General features: G+C 43.0%; 1 protein-coding gene across 1 annotated transcript in view; it reads left to right on the top strand.

The window, feature by feature from the left end:
• LOC108797622 (adhesion G protein-coupled receptor A1-like) overlaps positions 1-23154 on the top strand; it is a gene marked incomplete at its 3' end in the record, with an annotated part of 129970 nt that overhangs the window by 97957 nt on the left and 8859 nt on the right. The window contains exon 4 of the mRNA XM_018569245.1: positions 5907-6030. Coding sequence (XP_018424747.1) covers positions 5907-6030 — 124 coding nt within the window. The remainder of the gene's footprint in view (positions 1-5906; positions 6031-23154) is intronic.

Genomic DNA, 23154 nt, shown 5'->3' with positions numbered 1-23154 from the left:
GGACACAAGATGTCAGGCAGACAGGGGCAACCAAAATTAAGATAGGGGCTACTGGCCCCCCACTGAAATTAGTCTCAACTGTGATATTCACATATGAACGGGTGGCGCTATTTACATATGAATAAGCCGCGACTCATTCTCCCAAAAATATCTGCGTATCCTGTTCGGGTTTCACTTGAAGAAAAGGTGGCAACCCTAGGTACGCCGCCGGGTCCCCTCCTCTCTCTCGCAACTGTCGGGCTCTCTACCGCAAGGCAAACTAGGCATTTGCCTAGGGCGGCCCTTTCCAGGGGGGTGGGCAGAAAACGCCGCCCTAAACCAATGAGGCGGACAGTGCCGGACTTGCCTTTGGGCATACTGGGCGGCACAGAAACAGGCAGCGGCGGCTTCCTAATGAGGCAAACTAGGTGGCTGCTCCTAATTGGAGGGCTGCCCGGTGGAGGGGAAGGGCCCATTGCGGTTTGGCTGGCGTTGTACAGGAGGTGGAGGAGAAGCAGGCTCGGGGCTGGCCATAGCATGTGATCTGATGGTGGGATGTTCCAGAAGCAGGCTGGGGGGCTGCAATGTATCCTGTTGGTACTGGTGGCAGGTAAGAGGAGCAGCACATGTATGCAGGGAAAGGCACTCTGCACAGCCCACCGTAGACCCCACACAGCTCTCCTGAGACCCCGTGTGCGCTGTACCCAGTGACTGACAGGTTGCGCAAAATGGGGTGGGGCAAATTTAGATTGAGGGGGGGTGCCCGAGTTTAGTCTGGCCTAGGGCAGCACAAAACCTAAATACACCACTGATTGTACCATGTTACTGATATTTTGGCATTTATGTGTTCAAATCATGGTGATTTTAAACTAATAAAATGCATTATTTTATATAAAATTACTCATGTTTGATGGATATGATGTATGGTTTTAACACCTTAAAACTGCCTGGTGCCGTGTGCTGCTTCTTCCTCCGCAGTCTGAGCTCTGCTGTACAGAGACTGTGAGAGGCTGATACAAGGTTGAATTTAGGTACAAAGTACATTTTATGATGTATATGTGAATACAGAGCAAAATAATGTATGCCTTTTATATCTACCTGAAATTCAAAAATGTTGTGATCATCCTTTATATTATCAGTTTACTTCTAGTTAAATAGAGAAGCCTAATTATTGGCAGTTGGCTGATCTACTGTTGATAACATCTCACATGCCTATTTTTTCCATTACATACTGCTGTGCATGAAACTGCTGTGTATTGTGATTCACACTGACAGCAGAAGGCTGCAGTTTTACCACAACAGCGCATGTTAAAGCTGGTGAAATCAACCTAAACACAAAAATAAGAGAAAATAAAATTGTCAAAGAGGACTTGTCTGAATACCAATTACAAGATGGAAATTAAAGCTCTACATAGGATGATGAGCACAATCTGTCCCAAAAAGCGAGTCATTAAAATAGGTAGTTCGTCCATTAGAGTGTGATTTGCAGTTTGATTAACTGCTTGTTTCTTTCCGCACTGATTTAAAATCAGACAGCCTGACTTATAACATTTGACTACATTAGAATATGCATGTTGTCTGATTGCCCATAAAAAGCAAAATTATCTTGATTCGCTTTTTTTTTGGAAATTACATTGCAGACCCTTAGATGACACTGTAAACAAGCTTAGTTTACTGTATACTTATTTTTTCATCCACATAACATAGCATGTAATTGTATGAAAAACCTGTAATGTTAATTGTAAAGTGCACCTGCCATAATAATACAATGGATGCCGAGAATAGAACAATATTTAAAGTGGAGAGTGGACATCTCTAAGGACATAGCTGACGTGTTCAAAGATTTTTTATCAAAAATGTTCAATGTTCAGAAGGAAGCTAACATGTTTCTCATGGAGACAGAAAACAGATCTATCTCTGCAAAGTGAAGTTACCTCAACTTACAAAATCTAATCGTCTTTTGCTTGAACAAGTTATTACGGGGACAGAATTCTCTTGAGCTTTATTCGAGAAGGCAATGGGTGTTAGCATTAAGGATCATGTCATTATTTCCTCAATTAAAAATACAAAACCAGAAGGGAAGCTAGCCGTAATGCACCAAGGCTGAGGGCCCTATTGATTATACATTATGTGAACCAGAATTTCAAGTCTGCCCTTTTGTTATTTCCAGATGTAAGAAAATAATTTGAAAAGGTGGACTGGGGAATCCTCATGACAACATTTGCTGATGGTAGACAGTAAAGAGCTGTAATTATATTAAGCATTTTGGATCCAAGTCTGTAGTGAACCAAAGTTAGGACCAATGTTTGCTGTCACCGTTTTTTTTCCTTTACATAAATCAGTGGAGACAGGGTTGTCCGATGCCTTCCACATTTGTTTCATCTCTGGAACCCCTCCTGTATATGGTTAAACTCAATCCTAATATACATGGAGTATGCATTGGGCATAAGGAACATAAATTGGCAACTTATACTGATGACATTCTAATTTGTTCCCATCATATTTATCCCTTCCCAATATTCTTAAAGTGATTCTAAACTCAGGAGTTAAATCTTAAAAATGCATTCAAGTAAGTTAACTATTAACAAAAATGTATCTTATTTGTGCATTACTGAGCTGTGGACAGACTGAAGATAAGGGCAGTGAACTGGTAGTGTTATATGTCCACTATATAAAGCAGGTAGCATTGATGCACAGGAAATATGGGAATATACAATGAGGGTATCCCCTCATTGTGAGGACTTTTCCTCAGGCTTGGAGGCTTTGGGAGTGAGGCTTAATAAAGTATTCCATAGAGGCGCCTTGCTTACATTCTTGCATTCCGAGGCACCTATCGTGGAGGTGTTTTTGCCATAAAATCAGACATGGTTCATCCACACTGGAGGCCATACTCCTTTGGGTCCCTTCACACTAGCAAGCCATGCTGCATGCATGGCTCCTGGTGTGTACTGACAGGCACATTGCTGATATGCCAATGTGAGCACTTCACACGGTTTACTTTTTTTTCTTTAAGAACTGTTGAAATGCCATGAGTAACATTTCAGTCACTTCTATTTGACACAACGCAGTACAATGTGGTTGTGCATACATCGCAGCACGCTGCGCTGATAAAAAGTACTGCATGGGAAGAAAAACCAATGCAAGTAAGTAACCAAAATTCTTGACTTTCAAGATCAGTGTTCTTAGCTCAAATTTTTTAAATTGGTGACAGGGTCTTCTTCTGTCACTTGCAGCCACAATGTGCTTGTTTTGATTATTGAATTGACTCTCCTGGAGTAGCCACATCTTCCAGCAAGTTGTAAGGCACATTTCAAGTAAATAAACATCATTTATGAAACAAAAAACAATGCAACTAAGCAATTAAAATGCTTGAACTTTCAGTGTTATAACTACAATTTTTTGTCTAAGTTGGTAACAGGGTCTCTTTATTTTTGTCACTTTCAACTGTAACATACTCGTTTTGATCATTGCCTCTAGCTCCTGACCATTTCTGAGGAGAGGGACATAGATTGGCAGTAAACTGCACACCTCATCTAAAAACTGAGCTCAAGCTCCTCCATCGCAGACCAATGCATATACAATATATACTCTACAAGCTAAAAATAAGTATTCGCCTGATACAGAATGTCTTTCTGATAATAGAAGGCTCTTACAATTATATTCTCAGCATAGTCTTAACAATAGCTCAGAGTGAATTTTCAGTGTATGAGTCAGATGTAAAAACCTGCAATTTGCTTCTCCTCTTTGAGGCCATAAATAGAGTAAAATATAAATGTAGCAGTGAATGGAGTTCAGGTGATGCTTTGAACGGCAGAACCGTTCATATTTCATGCTTGCTGATAGTTTGCTGATGACACGAAAAATACAAATTGGTTTATTGTTAAACATCTTTAATACAAACAGTCTTTAGAACACTTGAACAAATCCGTAAGGTAAGGACACATTTGCATCCCCAGCAGCATTGTTGAAACTTTCCCTAAACAAAATACTCTTTAATGTTTAAGTTTTATTTATTTATTTTTTGAAACCACTTTGTGATTTCAATGTTTGTGATATTTCATGTGTGCGCTACAACACCATTGCAAAGAAATCATCAGTGGAAGGCTGGCAACAACTGCATTTCAGCTTCTTACAGCTCACGCCCCCACATTGTCCTCATCCAAGTAGTTATTCAATAATTCCTGATTTTCTGCTTATAGTTATCCTATTGTTCTATAGTCTTCTCTTTTCCTTTCTACTCCTGTATTCTCCTCACCTCTTTCCTCCTTCTCTTTTCTTCTCTCCTTGTTTTATTCCAGGCACTGCAATTTCCTTCGGTTTCATTACATACTTTTCTTTAGAAAATGTTTTTCTCCTGTTTTGCAAAACTAAATAAAACTTTTGTGAAAGAAATATTAGGGCAAGAATGCAGAGCCTACACCACTCCACTGTAAATGACACACTCATGCAATTTTTCTCTATAACGGTATAGAACACTCAAATACTACAACAGTACACATTTTCTCTTTCAGATTTCATGCTGAACACATGGGCCGCTGTGGGGAATTTTTAGGGAAAAAGATGTTGGGTTGCTGTTGGCAACATCTCCAAGTTTTTGACTGGTTAAACTCCAGAGCCATTTTTACATTTCAGTGAATTGACCTAATTATTCAGCAATAACTTTGTTACTTGCGATCTAAAATTGTGACAAACAAGGATTTCCTTAGGTGGTATTGAAGAGTTTTTAAAATTTTCCCTGTATTTTAAAGTGGAACTAAATGCTTATGGGTCCCTCAGTCCTCTTGCCATAATATGTAAGTATGTGCAGCATATTTGCACATTACGGCACACTTTTAAAGTGCCTTCCTCCAGAGATGCAACGCAAATGTTTTCTCCTGGTCACTCCATTGCCACCGCTGCCATTTTCTCCTATTTTACTCCCAGGTCTGAAGTCTTCAGCAATTTGTATTTGCTTGCAAGGAAGATTAAACTCTCCAGTAAGCGCATGTCAAGAATATTAGCTGATCTGTGCATGTGCATAGAAAAACTAAATGAGGGGGATTTATCAAAACTGGAGCAGACAAAATCTGGAGCAGCTGTGCATGGCACCCAACCATCTTTTTTATACCCTAACTGAACAAAACTGAAGAGAGAAGCAGGTTGGTTGCCATGCACAGCTGCTCCGGATTCTGTTTGCTCAAGTTTTGATAAATTCCCCCCCAATGTGTTTATAAATATTATTACAATATAGTGCTCATTTAATTCTGTGTTCATCAGTTAAACATGTTTGCTGCAGTTTTGATTGCATTCACAGCAGTGAAGTCTAATCGTACTGTGATTCAATTAGTTTTGGAGTACATACATGTATCTGTATCCCCACTCAGGGCCTTTAGCAAATGCCCCCCTGCCCAGTCAACCCATGAGTACATACAATTTGCTGTCCCAAAGTGTATGTATAGCCAAAATTGTCTTGTGTGTCAGCTTAGGAAAATTCACTCACTTTATTTGTCCTGGTTACCGTTTTCACCAAGACAAAGTGATGGGAAATCCAAAATCTTACAGCTGTCACCAGAACAAGAGCCGAGGGGAAAGTTTCCAATTGGGACACCTGTTCCTGTGACAACTGTCCAGGAGGGGAACTACCCTCACTATGTAGAGACTTCCCCTCACTTCCTGTTGTGTCTCTAAGATAAGAAGTGAAATAAATTTTTCCCAAGACAACAAAGACTGCTCTATCCAGAACTGAAAGGCTATACATATACTTTAAATAAGCTAAGTTGTTTCTAGGAACTTTGCAGGCTGTAATGATAGTTCAGTTTGGCTGTTTGCAATGCTTGCACAGCTTGTCTGCTCTCTAAATTCAAACAAAATGTAAACTATTTTTATAATGAAGTCTGTTTTGTATCACTGTGTGCCCACTCTTAATCTGTCTCTCTTTCCATCTGCAGCACTATTCGAATCAGTAGAAAAGGATGGCACATGCTGCTCAATTTCTGTTTCCACACCGCTCTCACTTTTGCTGTGTTTGCTGGGGGAATCAACCAAACCAGCTATCCCATAATATGTCAGTCTGTAAGTATCACTCTCAGGCATGTTTTACCAGAGTTTCAGGGAATGGAGGGAAAGTGGGACATTCTGTAGCACAAAGAGTAAAGCAAATGACTTACTTACCTAGGCAAAATGTCACATGAATGGTGCCAAAGTTTAGTGGCTTGAGCTGACCGCCAACAGCCTGAATTTTGGCTGATAACTGCTGAATCGAGTTATAGGAAAGAATACACATGACTCTTGAATCTAGACAATATTTGCTTGTCTCAAAGTTCATCTTTAACCTACAACAACCAATGATAACCCTCTTTTCATCATTGTAGAGCACTTTGTACATTGATCTTTACATATCCAAGTACTAGCTTCAGTCCTATTGTATAACATAGGACTTTATGGAGACACTGACGAAATGAAAGGTGCATTGAGTTTACCATCAATCCAAACAAGTTTGTATTGTGCTCAGAGTCCCTTCTAGGGAGATTTACCCTTCTATTTGTACTGGTGGCCAATGTTACTCAAACAGAAAGTGAGGGGAAACCCAACACCAGAGGTGAGGGTAAATATTCCACTTGTTCCAGGGACAACTATCTAAGAGGGGAATTCCTCCAACTTTCGGAGATTTCAAATACCTTGCTGTTTTGTCTCTGGACAGGAAGTAAAGGGAAATTTCCCCAATGGTAAACAGAGACAAAAAAAATACCTGGTGGGGTTTCTTACCCTTCCCTACTCTATCCAAAACATTTAAAATGTTTTGGCTACACCTAAAAACTTTAAGGCTTGTGTAAATACAAAAATAAATATCTTCATGCATTGCTCCTCTCCTGGTTGTTGTAAGCATATACAGTATAGCTGGCAGTTACCTTTGGATTAGTTTGGTTACTGCAGCCATTTTTTCTCTACACAGCAGGGGTAGCCAAACTTTAGCACTCAAGCTGTGATGAAACTGCAAATCCCATTGCATCTGCCCCTGGGAGTCATGCACTCCCAGAAAAAGAGAGTTATATGATGTGCAAGAAGGGAGAGTGCTGTGCTAGGAAACGGACTCTTCCCTTCATAGTCAATTTCTCTAGCCAATTCAAAGGCACATTGCAATAAAATTTATATTAATTAACAATTATTTATGAAAAGCAAAACCCTGCAAGTAAGCATTTAAAATACTTGTTAAGAAAAGACATGGGTTAATAAACAGCAGTTTCCACAGAAAAGTAAAGATTTAAGGCTGCGTAAACATTTGCAAAAATATTTGCAGTATTACCTAGAAGGGATTGCAATTCCCTGGAGTTACACTAAACAAAATGTAATATTCTCATACCTGGCAGTAAGAGACAGATACAACATTTTTTCACGGATCTGGTGCATAATGTTATTCTTCTTTACTGAGGTTGCCACTTGCCGAAAGCTGTGTAAGAGCTTCCCCCATTTAGAATGTCTTTCTGCATCAGTGGAATGAACGATGGCCATGATAAATGCAGTATTTAGTTTTTGACTGTAATTTTGAAGTGATTGCATTTTTACGGCAAGAGTGCATTCATGAGTATCTTGAGATATATTTGGAAATAAATTCTCCATCAGATTAGCAAGCTCTCCGAGCTGTTTTTTATTAGTGGCATATATTATTATTGTGGCTGTGAGTTTCCTGCTCATGGAAATGTCTTGCCTGTTAATTGAAAAATCTGTTTGAAGCTTTTAACGTTTCCTAGATTGCACGGACAGCAATTTGCTTGTTAAAGAATATAGTGCGTTTCTTTAACTATATTCCCTAAGACCCTACAAAGAGCCATAATAATGACCAATCAGAACTCATCTCTTATCGGATTACTGCAAACGTAAGTATAATTGGTTTCTATGGGTCAACTCACTTAGCACATCCTACCGGCTCCTTGCATTGCTTCATTGATAAAGGCAAAAGAACACCCAGTAGAAAAAAATAAACATGATTTCCAATTTCTATAGCACTATGCAGACCTTTCCTAATGTGTGTTCCTTTGGTTTACAGATTTACTTGTCATATGATGTAATGACAGTAGGGATGTTCAGATACCAGTGCCGATACTTGGCATTTTCATGAGAACTACCAGGGTTGCAGCGGTTGCAGCTGGGACCTAGCTCTGGCGCTCCAGCACTGTCCTGAAATCATTAGCCTGTTTTGTTTTAGAAAAACTGTCACATGACAATAAACAAAAATGTATCAGTACTTGTATCTGTGAGTACTTAGACAAGTATCAGTACTTGTATCTGTGAGTACTTAGACAAGTATCAGTGCTTGTACTTGGAAAAATTGTATCTGTGCATCCCTTTTATATATTCATAAAAACAAATGATACAATAAAACATGGATGCACAAATCCCAAGAGCCCCGTATGCTCCTTACAAATTACAGCGGCCTCCTAACTTTTGAATTTTTCTCTAGTCTAGTCTTGGAGCTGGAAAAGTATCTGTATGAGTATTTGTATGTGTTACCAAGTACAGTACTTGGTATCTGAACATCCCTAAATGACAGCTTAGGCATCACCCACATTTTTACAAATGCGTTACATTAAATCAGAATAAGGCACAGATTTAACCGTTTCATGACCAGAAGTAATGCCTAGAATGGCCAAGAGAAATTTAGCAGTTTTAGCATGTCAGTTAACAATAACTGTGACTACATTTGCATGCCTAAATCATTTTTATACAGATTTTGGAGGATATATAAATGTTTTTATTTGCAACACTGTATCTGACAATTGAATTATTAAATAGATGGCACTGCAGATGAACACTGCAGCCTAAAAGTGGGCAGTGTTTATCTGCAGCCTAAGGAGTGAGTGGAGCCTTCAGCCTACATGCAATCACGATGTCAGAGCTGACATAGTGATTACACGATCTGCACCCAATTTTATTGGTTCCCAATCATCAGTGGAGAATTACTGTCATTAATACCTGGGATTGAGAGATAGCAGCCACTGGCTCTGATGGGGGAGAATGTTTATTAACATGTCTGCATTGCGCATACAATAAACGGTCCATTAAGGGTATTCAAATGTTCTCATTCCAAGGTATATGTTTCTCAACATCCATGGTAGCAGACCTTCAAATCGCCAAAGCCCATCTTTGGGCAAATGTTACCCCCACCTGTTTGTACAACATGCCCACTTCCACCTCCAAGCTACTTATAAAAAAATAAACTTCTAAAGTATTTTACTTGCTTGAGTCTGCTGATCCTCTCCAGATGTAAAGACCACCACTGCATATATTTGGGACACTTTTTTAATATACTGTGTGAATAGCTAGAGGGGATGGGGGGTGGGCAGTATAGTTTAGTGGAGGGTGGTTCCATGGTCAGTGATCAAATTTACAATTCTCAATTTGCATAAATCCATGGGGCACAGAACTCCAAGTCACATAAATATTTGGTGTAAAACAGTACAGTATAAATACAAATTGCTACCTCTTATGATACTAAAAACCTTTAAAGCCTAGCTCACATGGTATCTGGCTAGTGGCTACCAACATTTTTGTGGCTGTTTTACCTTTCCAGAGACTACAAAGACCCTGACTAGTAAATTTGCAGTTGGATCATGTATATAAAAAAAGAAGAAAAAAAGGGGAGGTCAACTGACACCCGTGGGACCCTGTATCTCCATGCTCCAGAAGTGATTTACTTGGCTTTGTGCAGTGATAGCATCTTTTCAAACTACAGTAAATTGAAGTAGGGCGGGTGCCCATATGGGGGTGGGAACAGAAGAGAAGTCTACATTGGAATGGTTCATACAGTATAACCCTGATCTTCTCAGCTTAGTAGTAGTAGCTAGGTAGGCTGTATGATGAGATCCTTCTGCATAGAGGTAGGGTGTCCCACTAAAGCTGTTGAATTCATGGTTTTCACTTACGGTAAATAATATATGTTACATTTATTTACCCCTTTTCATGTTTGTACGCTGTGTCAGGCCCTGCTCACATTTTGCTTTTTGTCCTGGGTGATATGTACAGAATCCTCCTTTCTTGACTGTAATGCTAGTCATGCACATTCCAGCTAATGTATGTCCCAGCAGAGAAAGAATGTATGCAGGAGAATGTGATAATTGTTTTGATATTCATCACACCCACAACAAAGGAAATGGAGGAATTGTAGATTTAGAAATGCAAACAAGTAAAAATAAAGATGTGGAGTAACTAATAAAAGTAAGACATGTTGGATGAGCATATGGGAAGCATGTTGGACCTATATCCTGTTTTTATGTAAAGATGGTGTTTTTCTTTAAAACCGTTCTTTTAGGCTATGCAGAAAATCATGTGCTATTTGGTGAGGAGCAGAGCTGGGTCTGACTGTTGAATCTGTGTTTTATGTCTGTAGCTATTCCCTATGTGGTGAACATCTAAAATCCTCCCCCGCTCTAGTATCCTACTCTAAGGCATTAGTGGGAAAACCCGTCACAATGAATATGTTTTAAGTGAATTTCTGCTTTTCGCATTTAGAACAAACTTACAGGCACTGAATAATAATTGAAACAAAGAAAAACATTAATACAAGGTTTGGTATTATGTGCATTCATGTTTTTATTCATTATTTGAGCTCCAGGCTGAAATTGGTTATTTAAATGAAAGTAAATGAATTTAGTGTGGGTAATCTAAGCAGCATCAGTAAATGTCTGTGTCTGTTGGATAATAACAGTGTGTGTTTAAAACTTACTGCTATGGCAGGATTGGTTTGTTTTTTATACAGTCGTTCAGCTTGTTGCAATGTGTACAGAGAGCAATGCGAAACCTATTGCTAAATCTGACCTGTGAGAATGCACAAATCTGTAAAAATATCTGTGCTCAAATCTAGGTGGTAGAATAATGGTTGGATGGTGGGCCTCTTTAAACAGTAGGTGTTCTCAGTCAGGTCTTAAGCAGTATAGAAGAAATGATTAACCTTAGGCAGCTCCCTTGGAGTGATGGTCAATGGTTGGATCTTTGCTCATGTAGGTGCTGTGAGTGCAAGGAAAGTACCAAAAGCATAACACATGACGTCCAAATTTTATTTTATTCAGACTCTTGTATCATAAAAAGCAAATGAATATCTGGGGTTCAAAGAATTCCCCTTCATCAGGGCTTGGTACTGTAGAATGAAACTTGTACTGGACTGATAAAATTGATGGGATCCTGAGAAGTAATTAGTATGATCCCTCCTAACCTAACAGCTAAATTAGCATGATCACCCTAGATGATGGTGAAGCTGTTAGCTTAACCAGCATCTAAGCAGTATACAATATATCAGGGGCATAGCTACATTGTTAAAGTGTATGTATAACCACTACCCCCTCTCCCTACCATAACACTTTTGCCCTGAAATAAGACCTTAATACCTAACATCTAACCAGAGCCATAGCTAGCTTCTTTTTAGCTCGAGGCAAAAACATAAAATTGTGCTCCCCCCCCCTAACAGACATGTGATGCGTCCCGCCTCCAGGATGGTGGTGTAATGGATTCGGCGTGTTGCGTTCCACCCTGGAACGCAGCGCCGATGTGTTCCATAGCGAGACGCGCGGCTTGCGTTCCACAGTGGAACGCAACGGCCGTCAGACGCCGGCAGACCTGCCCAATCAAGGCGGCCCTATATATACAGGGGAAGAGCAAAGCAGCGGCGTTCCACTAAACGAGTGTGCGCCCTGCTAGCTCCCCTGGGACGAACCTACAATCTATCAGCAGATGGAGGGAACCTCTACCCTACAGCCGAGGATCTCTGGACTACCCGTGGAGGGTTAATTTCTTCAACACCGCAAGTATCCCTAGTCAGAGTACTCTGACACATAGAGACTACTGCCATAGGTTACCAGCCGCATGTATTGTATGCCAGATTACTGCTACCAGGGATAGACTGCTGTGCCATCAAATGCTGTTTATACTGTGCTCATAATACAGATATACCAATACCTGCTGTAGTAGCTAATCTCATATACTGCTATCAACAACATACTTGTATCCCATGTACTACTGAATGTGACGTGTGCTGCATTACTACCGCTACCACTTTACACTTTTATGATCTCAAGGAACACTGCCATACTAATTACAGTTTAAGTTTAAACAGGTGATACATGATGCTGGTAGCTTCAAAACTCTCCGTTTTATGATTGAGAGTGGCACTGAAGCTCTGACTGATTTCACCCATAATACAACTCAATCAGCTGGGAGACGAGCTCCAGTTGATGCAAACCGACTCTGCAGTTGAGATCCTGACAGAGCAATTAGGCGCATTACAGATTAGTGGAACCCAAATGGATCCAGCAGAGATCGCGGGTCACATGGTAACCCTATCTCAGAGGGTCAATACCCTCACCGAGGATGTTCAAGATCTCCAACTTGAAAATCAGACACTACGGGCCCTAGTCACTCAGGCCCCGGTAAATCCAAGAGATGGACCTGAACCTAAGGTCAGTCCCCCGGAACTTTTCTCTGATGACCGCAAGCAGTTCAGGGATTTCTTGAATGCATGCAAACTAATGTTTGAGCTAAAGCCACGGACCTACCCCACTGACAGGGTAAAAGTGCTCACTATGATATCCTATCTCAGGGGAGAGCCCAGAGCATGGGCAAATACTTACTTGGAAAAGGAGGATCCAGTGCTGGAGTCTTTTCCTCAATTTCTGGAGACTATGTCGCTACTATATGAGGATCACAGCAAGCAGTTAACAGCGGAAACTGCTATTAGAAATCTAAAACAGGGACGCAGACCGGTAGAAGATTTCATTGCTGAATACAAAAGGTGGGCTCTGGAGACCGAGTGGAATGACATTAGTCTTCGAAACCAATTCCGTCTCAGGTCTCTCTGACGCCCTAAAGGACGATTTGGCCAGAGGGGAGATGCCTTTTACGTTGGATGAATTAATTCAATGGGCCACGGTCATTGACCGACGTCTGCGAGAACGCAGAGCTAAGCGGGTTTCGGGGTACACCCCCATGACGCACCAACCCATGCCTACCCCTGCGGAAGAACGCATGGAGATTGGAGCGGTACGAGGTCCCTTAACTGAAAGAGAGAAGTCCCGGAGACGTTCTTTGAACCTCTGCCTATATTGTGCAGCTACCGATCACATGGTAGAAGGCTGTCCAGCTATTAAGAAAAAGTCCGAAGGTAAGAAGCTTAACATTTTTAGAATAGGAAATACCTCCCATCGCACCACTGGTTATATCTACACTTCTCTCACTTTACAGTGGGACCACGTCAGACTTACCGTTGACGTCATGGTGGACACGGGAGCCTGTGGGAACTTTATTGATGTGCATCTTACGGAGCGAAATAAAATACCCCACGTTAAAAAGCATTCACCAATTTCCGTGAGTTTTGTTGACGGCACCACCTCAGCCTCAGGGCCTGTTAGGGAACAAACCCAGCCCCTCCTTGTGACTTGTGAAAACAACCACATTGAGTTTCTCTCGTTTGATATCATCCCCTCACTTCTCTTTCCCATAATTCTGGGATTGCCTTGGCTCAAGCTCAACCAACCAACTCTTGATTCAAGATACTGCAGACAGACTTGCTATCCTAGCATCCCTATCATGCACGCAGGTGTAAACCAGGTTCCTCATCACTACCAAGACTTCAAAGACGTCTTTAGTGAAAAGAAGGCGGAGACTGCCGGGCAGTGCCATACCCACGGGAAGAATTTACCCCCTGGCACAACCCGAACTAGATCATCTAAAACAATACCTGGAGGAAAATCTAAAAAAAGGTTTCATTTAGACCATCCACCTCCCCAGCGGGTGCGGGAATGTTTTTCGTGAGAAATAAAGACGCAAGTTTGCGTCCCATCATTGACTACAGGGCCCTTAATAAGGTCACTGTAAAGAACAAATATCCCTTACCCTTGATTTCGGAATTGATAGAAAGGCTGCAAACTTCAACTGTATACACAAAACTGGACCTCCGAGGTGCTTACAACCTAATCCGGATCAAGAGTGGTGACGAATGGAAGACCGCTTTTCGCACGCGATATGGTCTTTTTGAGTATGCGGTAATGCCTTTCGGGTTGTGCAATGCACCAGCCACTTTTCAAAATTTCATAAACGATATTTTTAGAGACCTGCTTGACGTTTGCGTTATCATCTACCTCGACGATATACTAGTTTATTCAGACAACCTGCAAGATCATCGCAAACACGTTCGCTGGGTACTATCAAGGCTGAGGGCTCATAGATTATATGTGAAGTTGGAGAAATGTGTATTCGAGACTGATTCCCTCCCCTTCCTGGGATACATCATATCCCCGAAAGGAATTCAAATGGACCAATCCAAGATTGACTGTATCCGGAACTGGCCTACCCCAGATTCGAGGAAGGCATTACAGCGGTTTCTGGGATTCTCTAATTTTTATAGGAAATTCATCAGAAACTACTCTCACACCACAAAACCGTTGACCTACCTGACTAGCTCTAACGTCCGGTTTAGATGGACAAAGGAAGCCCAAGAGGCTTTTAACTTGCTCAAGACCCTATTCACCACAGCTCCAATTTTGATTCTTCCAGATCCAGAGAATCACTATGTGTTGGAGGTCGATGCATCCCAAGTCGCGATAGGAGCTGTACTCTCTCAACGCTCTTCGTTATCGACACCCATGCATCCAGTAGGGTTCTATTCCAGAACCCTCAATCAAGCCGAAATCAACTATCCAATAGGGGAAAAAGAACTATTGGCGATCAAGTGTTCCCTAGAAAACTGGAGACATCTACTGGAGGGATCTAAACACCCCATTACCATCTATACTGACCACCGAAATCTTCAGTACCTCAAAACCAGTAAGACTATCAGCCCGTCAGGTGAGGTGGAGTTTTTTCTTTGACCGCTTTGATTTCCATGTTACGTATAGACCCGGCTCAAAAAATGGTAAGGCGGACGCCCTTTCACGATTGGCGGACCCGTGCAACGCACACTCAACACCATCCTGGGTCATTCCACCAGAAAGGGTTGTTCTCGCTACCATTGGGTTAGGACAACAACTTAAAGACATCCTACAGACTGATCACGCGAAGATACCCTCGGGTCTCCAACTAGACAACGAAGGATTCTACTACAAGAACACCAAGCTCTACATACCTTCCACACTCACTACACAGGTCATCAAACTGTGTCATGACGTGCCTATGGCGGGTCATCCCGGAATTGCAAAAACCAAAGACCTCGTCCACCGCACCTTTTGGTGGCCAAACATGAATAAGGAGATAGAAGATTATGTCTTATTCATTCATGAACAGTATTGTAAGACTACATGGTATTCCAAACCAAATTATATCTGACAGGGGGGCACAGTTTATTTCAAAATTTTGGAAAGCTCTTTGTACCATTCTTCAAATTGATCATCGAATGTCCAGTGCATATCACCCACAGACCTATGGCGGGTCATCCCGGAATTGCAAAAACCAAAGACCTCGTCCACCGCTCCTTTTGGTGGCAAAACATGAATAAGGAGATAGAAGATTATGTCTCCTCCTGTGAGACATGCTCCATGTGCAAACTTGAGAGGAAACGGCCCTACGGCCTCCTGATGAACCTCCCTATTCCTACTGCACCATGGGAACGGGTTTCCCTCGACTTTATAGTAGAACTACCTCCTTCCAATGGTTGTAATACTATCATGGTTGCCATTGATTCCCTGACCAAGATGGCACATTTTATACCTCTACGAAGTCTACCATCCTCCAGAGAGACAGCTGAGACATTCATGAACAGTATTGTAAGACTACATGGTATTCCAAACCAAATTATATCTGACAGGGGGGCACAGTTTATTTCAAAATTTTGGAAAGCTCTTTGTACCATTCTTCAAATTGATCATCGAATGTCCAGTGCATATCACCCACAGACCAATGGTCAGACAGAGAGGGTGAATCAATGCCTTGAACAGTACTTAAGATGTTATTGCTCTCACCTCCAGGATGATTGGGAACATCTGCTCCCTATCGCTGAGTTCTCCTATAACAACTCCTCAAGTGCATCCACACTGTACTCCCCATTCTTCTCAAACTACGGGTTTCATTCCAAGATGTTCCCTCCAACAGGCCTCCCCACAAATGTCCCTGCCAGTGAGGATTACATGACCACCTTACGCAAGACCCTGGTGGCTCTGAAAGAGAACCTCCTGCGTGCCCAGAACAGGCAGAAGTTCTACTACGATCAGCGCAGGAGAGAGAGTCCACAGTACCAAGAAGGGGACTCCGTTTGGTTGTCGACCAAGAACCTGCGATTGGGGATCCCATCCAAGAAATTGGGGAAGCAGTTCTTGGGGCCCTTCAAGATCGAAAAAGTCATCAACCCAAATACTATGAGACTCGTACTCCCTCATAGACTGCAAGTGCACCCCACTTTCCATGTTTCCCTCCTCAAACCTTTCCGTCCGAACCCTTTTCTGAATAGGGTGCCTCCACCCTCGCCCCCTGTTATCGTACAGGGGGAGGAAGAATTTGAGGTTGAGGAGATCCTGGACTCTAGGAGAAGAAGGGGGATTCTCCAGTACCTGATAAGGTGGAAAGGTTACGGTCCGCACGATGACTCGTGGGAAGATGAACGGGATGTGCATGCACCACGCCTCAAGCGATTGTTCCACGGTAGGCACCCCGACCGACCCTCCCCTTCTGGGGTACCCTGGATGGGTACCCTTAGGAGGGGAGTTCTGTAATGGATTCCACCCTGGAACGCAGCGCCGACGTGTTCCATAGCGAGACGCGCGGCTTGCGTTCCACAGTGGAACGCAACGGCCGTCAGACGCCGGCAGACCTGCCCAATCAAAGCGGCCCTATGGGAAGAGCATAGCAGCGGCGTTCCACTAAACGAGTGTGCGCCCTGCTAGCTCCCCTGGGACGAACCTACAATCTATCAGCAGACGGAGGGAACCTCTACCCTACAGCCGAGGATCTCTGGACTACCCGTGGAGGGTTAATTTCTTCAACACCGCAAGTATCCCTAGTCAGAGTACTCTGACACATAGAGACTACTGCCATAGGTTACCAGCCGCATGTATTGTATGCCAGATTACTGCTACCAGGGATAGACTGCTGTGCCATCAAATGCTGTTTATACTGTGCTCATAATACAGATATACCAATACCTGCTGTAGTAGCTAATCTCATATACTGCTATCAACAACATACTTGTATCCCATGTACTACTGCATGTGACGTGTGCTGCATTACTACCGCTACCACTTTACACTTTTATGATCTCAAGGAACACTTCCATACTAATTACAGTTTAAGTTTAAACAGGTGATACATGATGCTGGTAGCTTCAAAACTCTCCGTTTTATGATTGAGAGTGGCACTGAAGCTCCGACTGATTTCACCCATAATACAACTCAATCAGCTGGGAGACGAGCTCCAGTTGATGCAAACCGACTCTGCAGTTGAGATCCTGACAGAGCAATTAGGCGCATTACAGGTGGCCAAATCCAAAATAGCATAAAAATGTGTTTTCTTTGACGAAACTAATGAAAACATGTTTAGTTTCCGTTCATTTCGTCCAAAACAAATTTTTAGTCTTTGCATGTGTCTAATAATGTGTGTGTGTGTGTGTTTGTTTATTTTAATTCATGCCTTTTTTTTTTTCTTTTACTGTTGGAGGGCCTTCGGGCAACTATCAGGGGTCTAAACAGACCCCTGACATTTCCCTTTTGATATAGAAAATGAAATTGAGGACACAGAGTCCTCCATCTCTTTTTCTGCAGCCTCTGTTCTGAATGAATGGAAAGCACTCAGTACAGAGGCTTCCCATTCATTCAGAAACTGGTGATAGTAAAATATTTACTATCATCCAGTTATCAATGGGTAGACGCTTCTATAGTGAGTGCTTCCACCCATTGAGAAACTCATGAATGAACAGGAAGTGATGTAAAGCACTATGTGTCCCAAGTTATTTACAAACACTGGAGTGATTAGGTGATCACTTCAGTGTTTGTCCTGCATATAGAGGAACAGTAAATATCACTGATATTTACCGATCCTCCACTGTGCCATACTGAGCACTGAAGCCAGCAGAGGGGGGCGGAGGAGAGAGCACTGTCACTTCAGGACAGCCTAACTGAAAGAGAGAAATCCCGGAGACGTTCTTTGAACCTCTGTCTATATTGTGCAGCTACCGATCACATGGTAGAAGGCTGTCCAGCTATTAAGAAAAAGTCCGAAGGTAAGAAGCTTAACATTTTTAGAATAGGAAATACCTCCCATCGCACCACTGGTTATATCTACACTTCTCTCACTTTACAGTGGGACCACGTCAGACTTACCGTTGACGTCATGGTGGACACGGGAGCCTGTGGGAACTTTATTGATGTGCATCTTACGGAGCGAAATAAAATACCCCACGTTAAAAAGCATTCACCAATTTCCGTGAGTTTTATTGATGGCACCACCTCAGCCTCAGGGCCTGTTAGTAAACAAACCCAGCCACTCCTTGTGACTTGTGAAAACAACCACATTGAGTTTCTCTCGTTTGATATCATCCCCTCACTTCTCTTTCCCATAATTCTGGGATTGCCTTGGCTCAAGCTCAACCAACCAACTCTTGATTCAAGATACTGCAGACAGACTTGCTATCCTAGCATCCCTATCATGCACGCAGGTGTAAACCAGGTTCCTCATCACTACCAAGACTTCAAAGACGTCTTTAGTGAAAAGAAGGCGGAGACTGCCGGGCAGTGCCATACCCACGGGAAGAATTTACCCCCTGGCACAACCCGAACTAGATCATCTAAAACAATACCTGGAGGAAAATCTAAAAAAAGGTTTCATTTAGACCATCCACCTCCCCAGCGGGTGCGGGAATGTTTTTCGTGAGAAATAAAGACGCAAGTTTGCGTCCCATCATTGACTACAGGGCCCTTAATAAGGTCACTGTAAAGAACAAATATCCCTTACCCTTGATTTCGGAATTGATAGAAAGGCTGCAAACTTCAACTGTATACACAAAACTGGACCTCCGAGGTGCTTACAACCTAATCCGGATCAAGAGTGGTGACGAATGGAAGACCGCTTTTCGCACGCGATATGGTCTTTTTGAGTATGCGGTAATGCCTTTCGGGTTGTGCAATGCACCAGCCACTTTTCAAAATTTCATAAACGATATTTTTAGAGACCTGCTTGACGTTTGCGTTATCATCTACCTCGACGATATACTAGTTTATTCAGACAACCTGCAAGATCATCGCAAACACGTTCGCTGGGTACTATCAAGGCTGAGGGCTCATAGATTATATGTGAAGTTGGAGAAATGTGTATTCGAGACTGATTCCCTCCCCTTCCTGGGATACATCATATCCCCGAAAGGAATTCAAATGGACCAATCCAAGATTGACTGTATCCGGAACTGGCCTACCCCAGATTCGAGGAAGGCATTACAGCGGTTTCTGGGATTCTCTAATTTTTATAGGAAATTCATCAGAAACTACTCTCACACCACAAAACCGTTGACCTACCTGACTAGCTCTAACGTCCGGTTTAGATGGACAAAGGAAGCCCAAGAGGCTTTTAACTTGCTCAAGACCCTATTCACCACAGCTCCAATTTTGATTCTTCCAGATCCAGAGAATCACTATGTGTTGGAGGTCGATGCATCCCAAGTCGCGATAGGAGCTGTACTCTCTCAACGCTCTTCGTTATCGACACCCATGCATCCAGTAGGGTTCTATTCCAGAACCCTCAATCAAGCCGAAATCAACTATCCAATAGAGGAAAAGGAACTATTGGCGATCAAGTGTTCCCTAGAAAACTGGAGACATCTACTGGAGGGATCTAAACACCCCATTACCATCTATACTGACCACCGAAATCTTCAGTACCTCAAAACCAGTAAGACTCTGTCAGCCCGTCAGGTGAGGTGGAGTTTTTTCTTTGACCGCTTTGATTTCCATGTTACGTATAGACCCGGCTCAAAAAATGGTAAGGCGGACGCCCTTTCACGATTGGCGGACCCGTGCAACGCACACTCAACACCATCCTGGGTCATTCCACCAGAAAGGGTTGTTCTCGCTACCATTGGGTTAGGACAACAACTTAAAGACATCCTACAGACTGATCACGCGAAGATACCCTCGGGTCTCCAACAAGACAACGAAGGATTCTACTACAAGAACACCAAGCTCTACATACCTTCCACACTCACTACACAGGTCATCAAACTGTGTCATGACGTGCCTATGGCGGGTCATCCCGGAATTGCAAAAACCAAAGACCTCGTCCACCGCACCTTTTGGTGGCCAAACATGAATAAGGAGATAGAAGATTATGTCTTAGACATTCATGAACAGTATTGTAAGACTACATGGTATTCCAAACCAAATTATATCTGACAGGGGGGCACAGTTTATTTCAAAATTTTGGAAAGCTCTTTGTACCATTCTTCAAATTGATCATCGAATGTCCAGTGCATATCACCCACAGACCTATGGCGGGTCATCCCGGAATTGCAAAAACCAAAGACCTCGTCCACCGCTCCTTTTGGTGGCAAAACATGAATAAGGAGATAGAAGATTATGTCTCCTCCTGTGAGACATGCTCCATGTGCAAACTTGAGAGGAAACGGCCCTACGGCCTCCTGATGAACCTCCCTATTCCTACTGCACCATGGGAACGGGTTTCCCTCGACTTTATAGTAGAACTACCTCCTTCCAATGGTTGTAATACTATCATGGTTGCCATTGATTCCCTGACCAAGATGGCACATTTTATACCTCTACGAAGTCTACCATCCTCCAGAGAGACAGCTGAGACATTCATGAACAGTATTGTAAGACTACATGGTATTCCAAACCAAATTATATCTGACAGGGGGGCACAGTTTATTTCAAAATTTTGGAAAGCTCTTTGTACCATTCTTCAAATTGATCATCGAATGTCCAGTGCATATCACCCACAGACCAATGGTCAGACAGAGAGGGTGAATCAATGCCTTGAACAGTACTTAAGATGTTATTGCTCTCACCTCCAGGATGATTGGGAACATCTGCTTCCTATCGCTGAGTTCTCCTATAATAACTCCTCAAGTGCATCCACACTGTACTCCCCATTCTTCTCAAACTACGGGTTTCATTCCAAGATGTTCCCTCCAACAGGCCTCCCCACAAATGTCCCTGCCAGTGAGGATTACATGACCACCTTACGCAAGACCCTGGTGGCTCTGAAAGAGAACCTCCTGCGTGCCCAGAACAGGCAGAAGTTCTACTACGATCAGCGCAGGAGAGAGAGTCCACAGTACCAAGAAGGGGACTCCGTTTGGTTGTCGACCAAGAACCTGCGATTGGGGATCCCATCCAAGAAATTGGGGAAGCAGTTCTTGGGGCCCTTCAAGATCGAAAAAGTCATCAACCCAAATACTATGAGACTCGTACTCCCTCATAGACTGCAAGTGCACCCCACTTTCCATGTTTCCCTCCTCAAACCTTTCCGTCCGAACCCTTTTCTGAATAGGGTGCCTCCACCCTCGCCCCCTGTTATCGTACAGGGGGAGGAAGAATTTGAGGTTGAGGAGATCCTGGACTCTAGGAGAAGAAGGGGGATTCTCCAGTACCTGATAAGGTGGAAAGGTTACGGTCCGCACGATGACTCGTGGGAAGATGAACGGGATGTGCATGCACCACGCCTCAAGCGATTGTTCCACGGTAGGCACCCCGACCGACCCTCCCCTTCTGGGGTACCCTGGATGGGTACCCTTAGGAGGGGAGTTCTGTAATGGATTCCACCCTGGAACGCAGCGCCGACGTGTTCCATAGCGAGACGCGCGGCTTGCGTTCCACAGTGGAACGCAACGGCCGTCAGACGCCGGCAGACCTGCCCAATCAAAGCGGCCCTATGGGAAGAGCATAGCAGCGGCGTTCCACTAAACGAGTGTGCGCCCTGCTAGCTCCCCTGGGACGAACCTACAATCTATCAGCAGACGGAGGGAACCTCTACCCTACAGCCGAGGATCTCTGGACTACCCGTGGAGGGTTAATTTCTTCAACACCGCAAGTATCCCTAGTCAGAGTACTCTGACACATAGAGACTACTGCCATAGGTTACCAGCCGCATGTATTGTATGCCAGATTACTGCTACCAGGGATAGACTGCTGTGCCATCAAATGCTGTTTATACTGTGCTCATAATACAGATATACCAATACCTGCTGTAGTAGCTAATCTCATATACTGCTATCAACAACATACTTGTATCCCATGTACTACTGCATGTGACGTGTGCTGCATTACTACCGCTACCACTTTACACTTTTATGATCTCAAGGAACACTTCCATACTAATTACAGTTTAAGTTTAAACAGGTGATACATGATGCTGGTAGCTTCAAAACTCTCCGTTTTATGATTGAGAGTGGCACTGAAGCTCCGACTGATTTCACCCATAATACAACTCAATCAGCTGGGAGACGAGCTCCAGTTGATGCAAACCGACTCTGCAGTTGAGATCCTGACAGAGCAATTAGGCGCATTACAGGTGGCCAAATCCAAAATAGCATAAAAATGTGTTTTCTTTGACGAAACTAATGAAAACATGTTTAGTTTCCGTTCATTTCGTCCAAAACAAATTTTTAGTCTTTGCATGTGTCTAATAATGTGTGTGTGTGTGTGTTTGTTTATTTTAATTCATGCCTTTTTTTTTTTCTTTTACTGTTGGAGGGCCTTCGGGCAACTATCAGGGGTCTAAACAGACCCCTGACATTTCCCTTTTGATATAGAAAATGAAATTGAGGACACAGAGTCCTCCATCTCTTTTTCTGCAGCCTCTGTTCTGAATGAATGGAAAGCACTCAGTACAGAGGCTTCCCATTCATTCAGAAACTGGTGATAGTAAAATATTTACTATCATCCAGTTATCAATGGGTAGACGCTTCTATAGTGAGTGCTTCCACCCATTGAGAAACTCATGAATGAACAGGAAGTGATGTAAAGCACTATGTGTCCCAAGTTATTTACAAACACTGGAGTGATTAGGTGATCACTTCAGTGTTTGTCCTGCATATAGAGGAACAGTAAATATCACTGATATTTACCGATCCTCCACTGTGCCATACTGAGCACTGAAGCCAGCAGAGGGGGGCGGAGGAGAGAGCACTGTCACTTCAGGACAGCCGAACGGTGAGGAGAGAGAGAGCCACCAGCTGTCAGACCCTGGCCGAGCGGCTCTCTCTCTCCACCACTCGCCCAT

Source organism: Nanorana parkeri, unplaced genomic scaffold (assembly GCF_000935625.1).
Source record: "Nanorana parkeri isolate BGI_ZX_2015 unplaced genomic scaffold, ASM93562v1 scaffold1312, whole genome shotgun sequence".
Lineage (NCBI taxonomy): Eukaryota > Metazoa > Chordata > Amphibia > Anura > Dicroglossidae > Nanorana > Nanorana parkeri.
The sequence above is the reverse complement of the archived record's forward strand: the minus strand, read 5'-3'. Positions and strand labels throughout refer to the sequence as shown.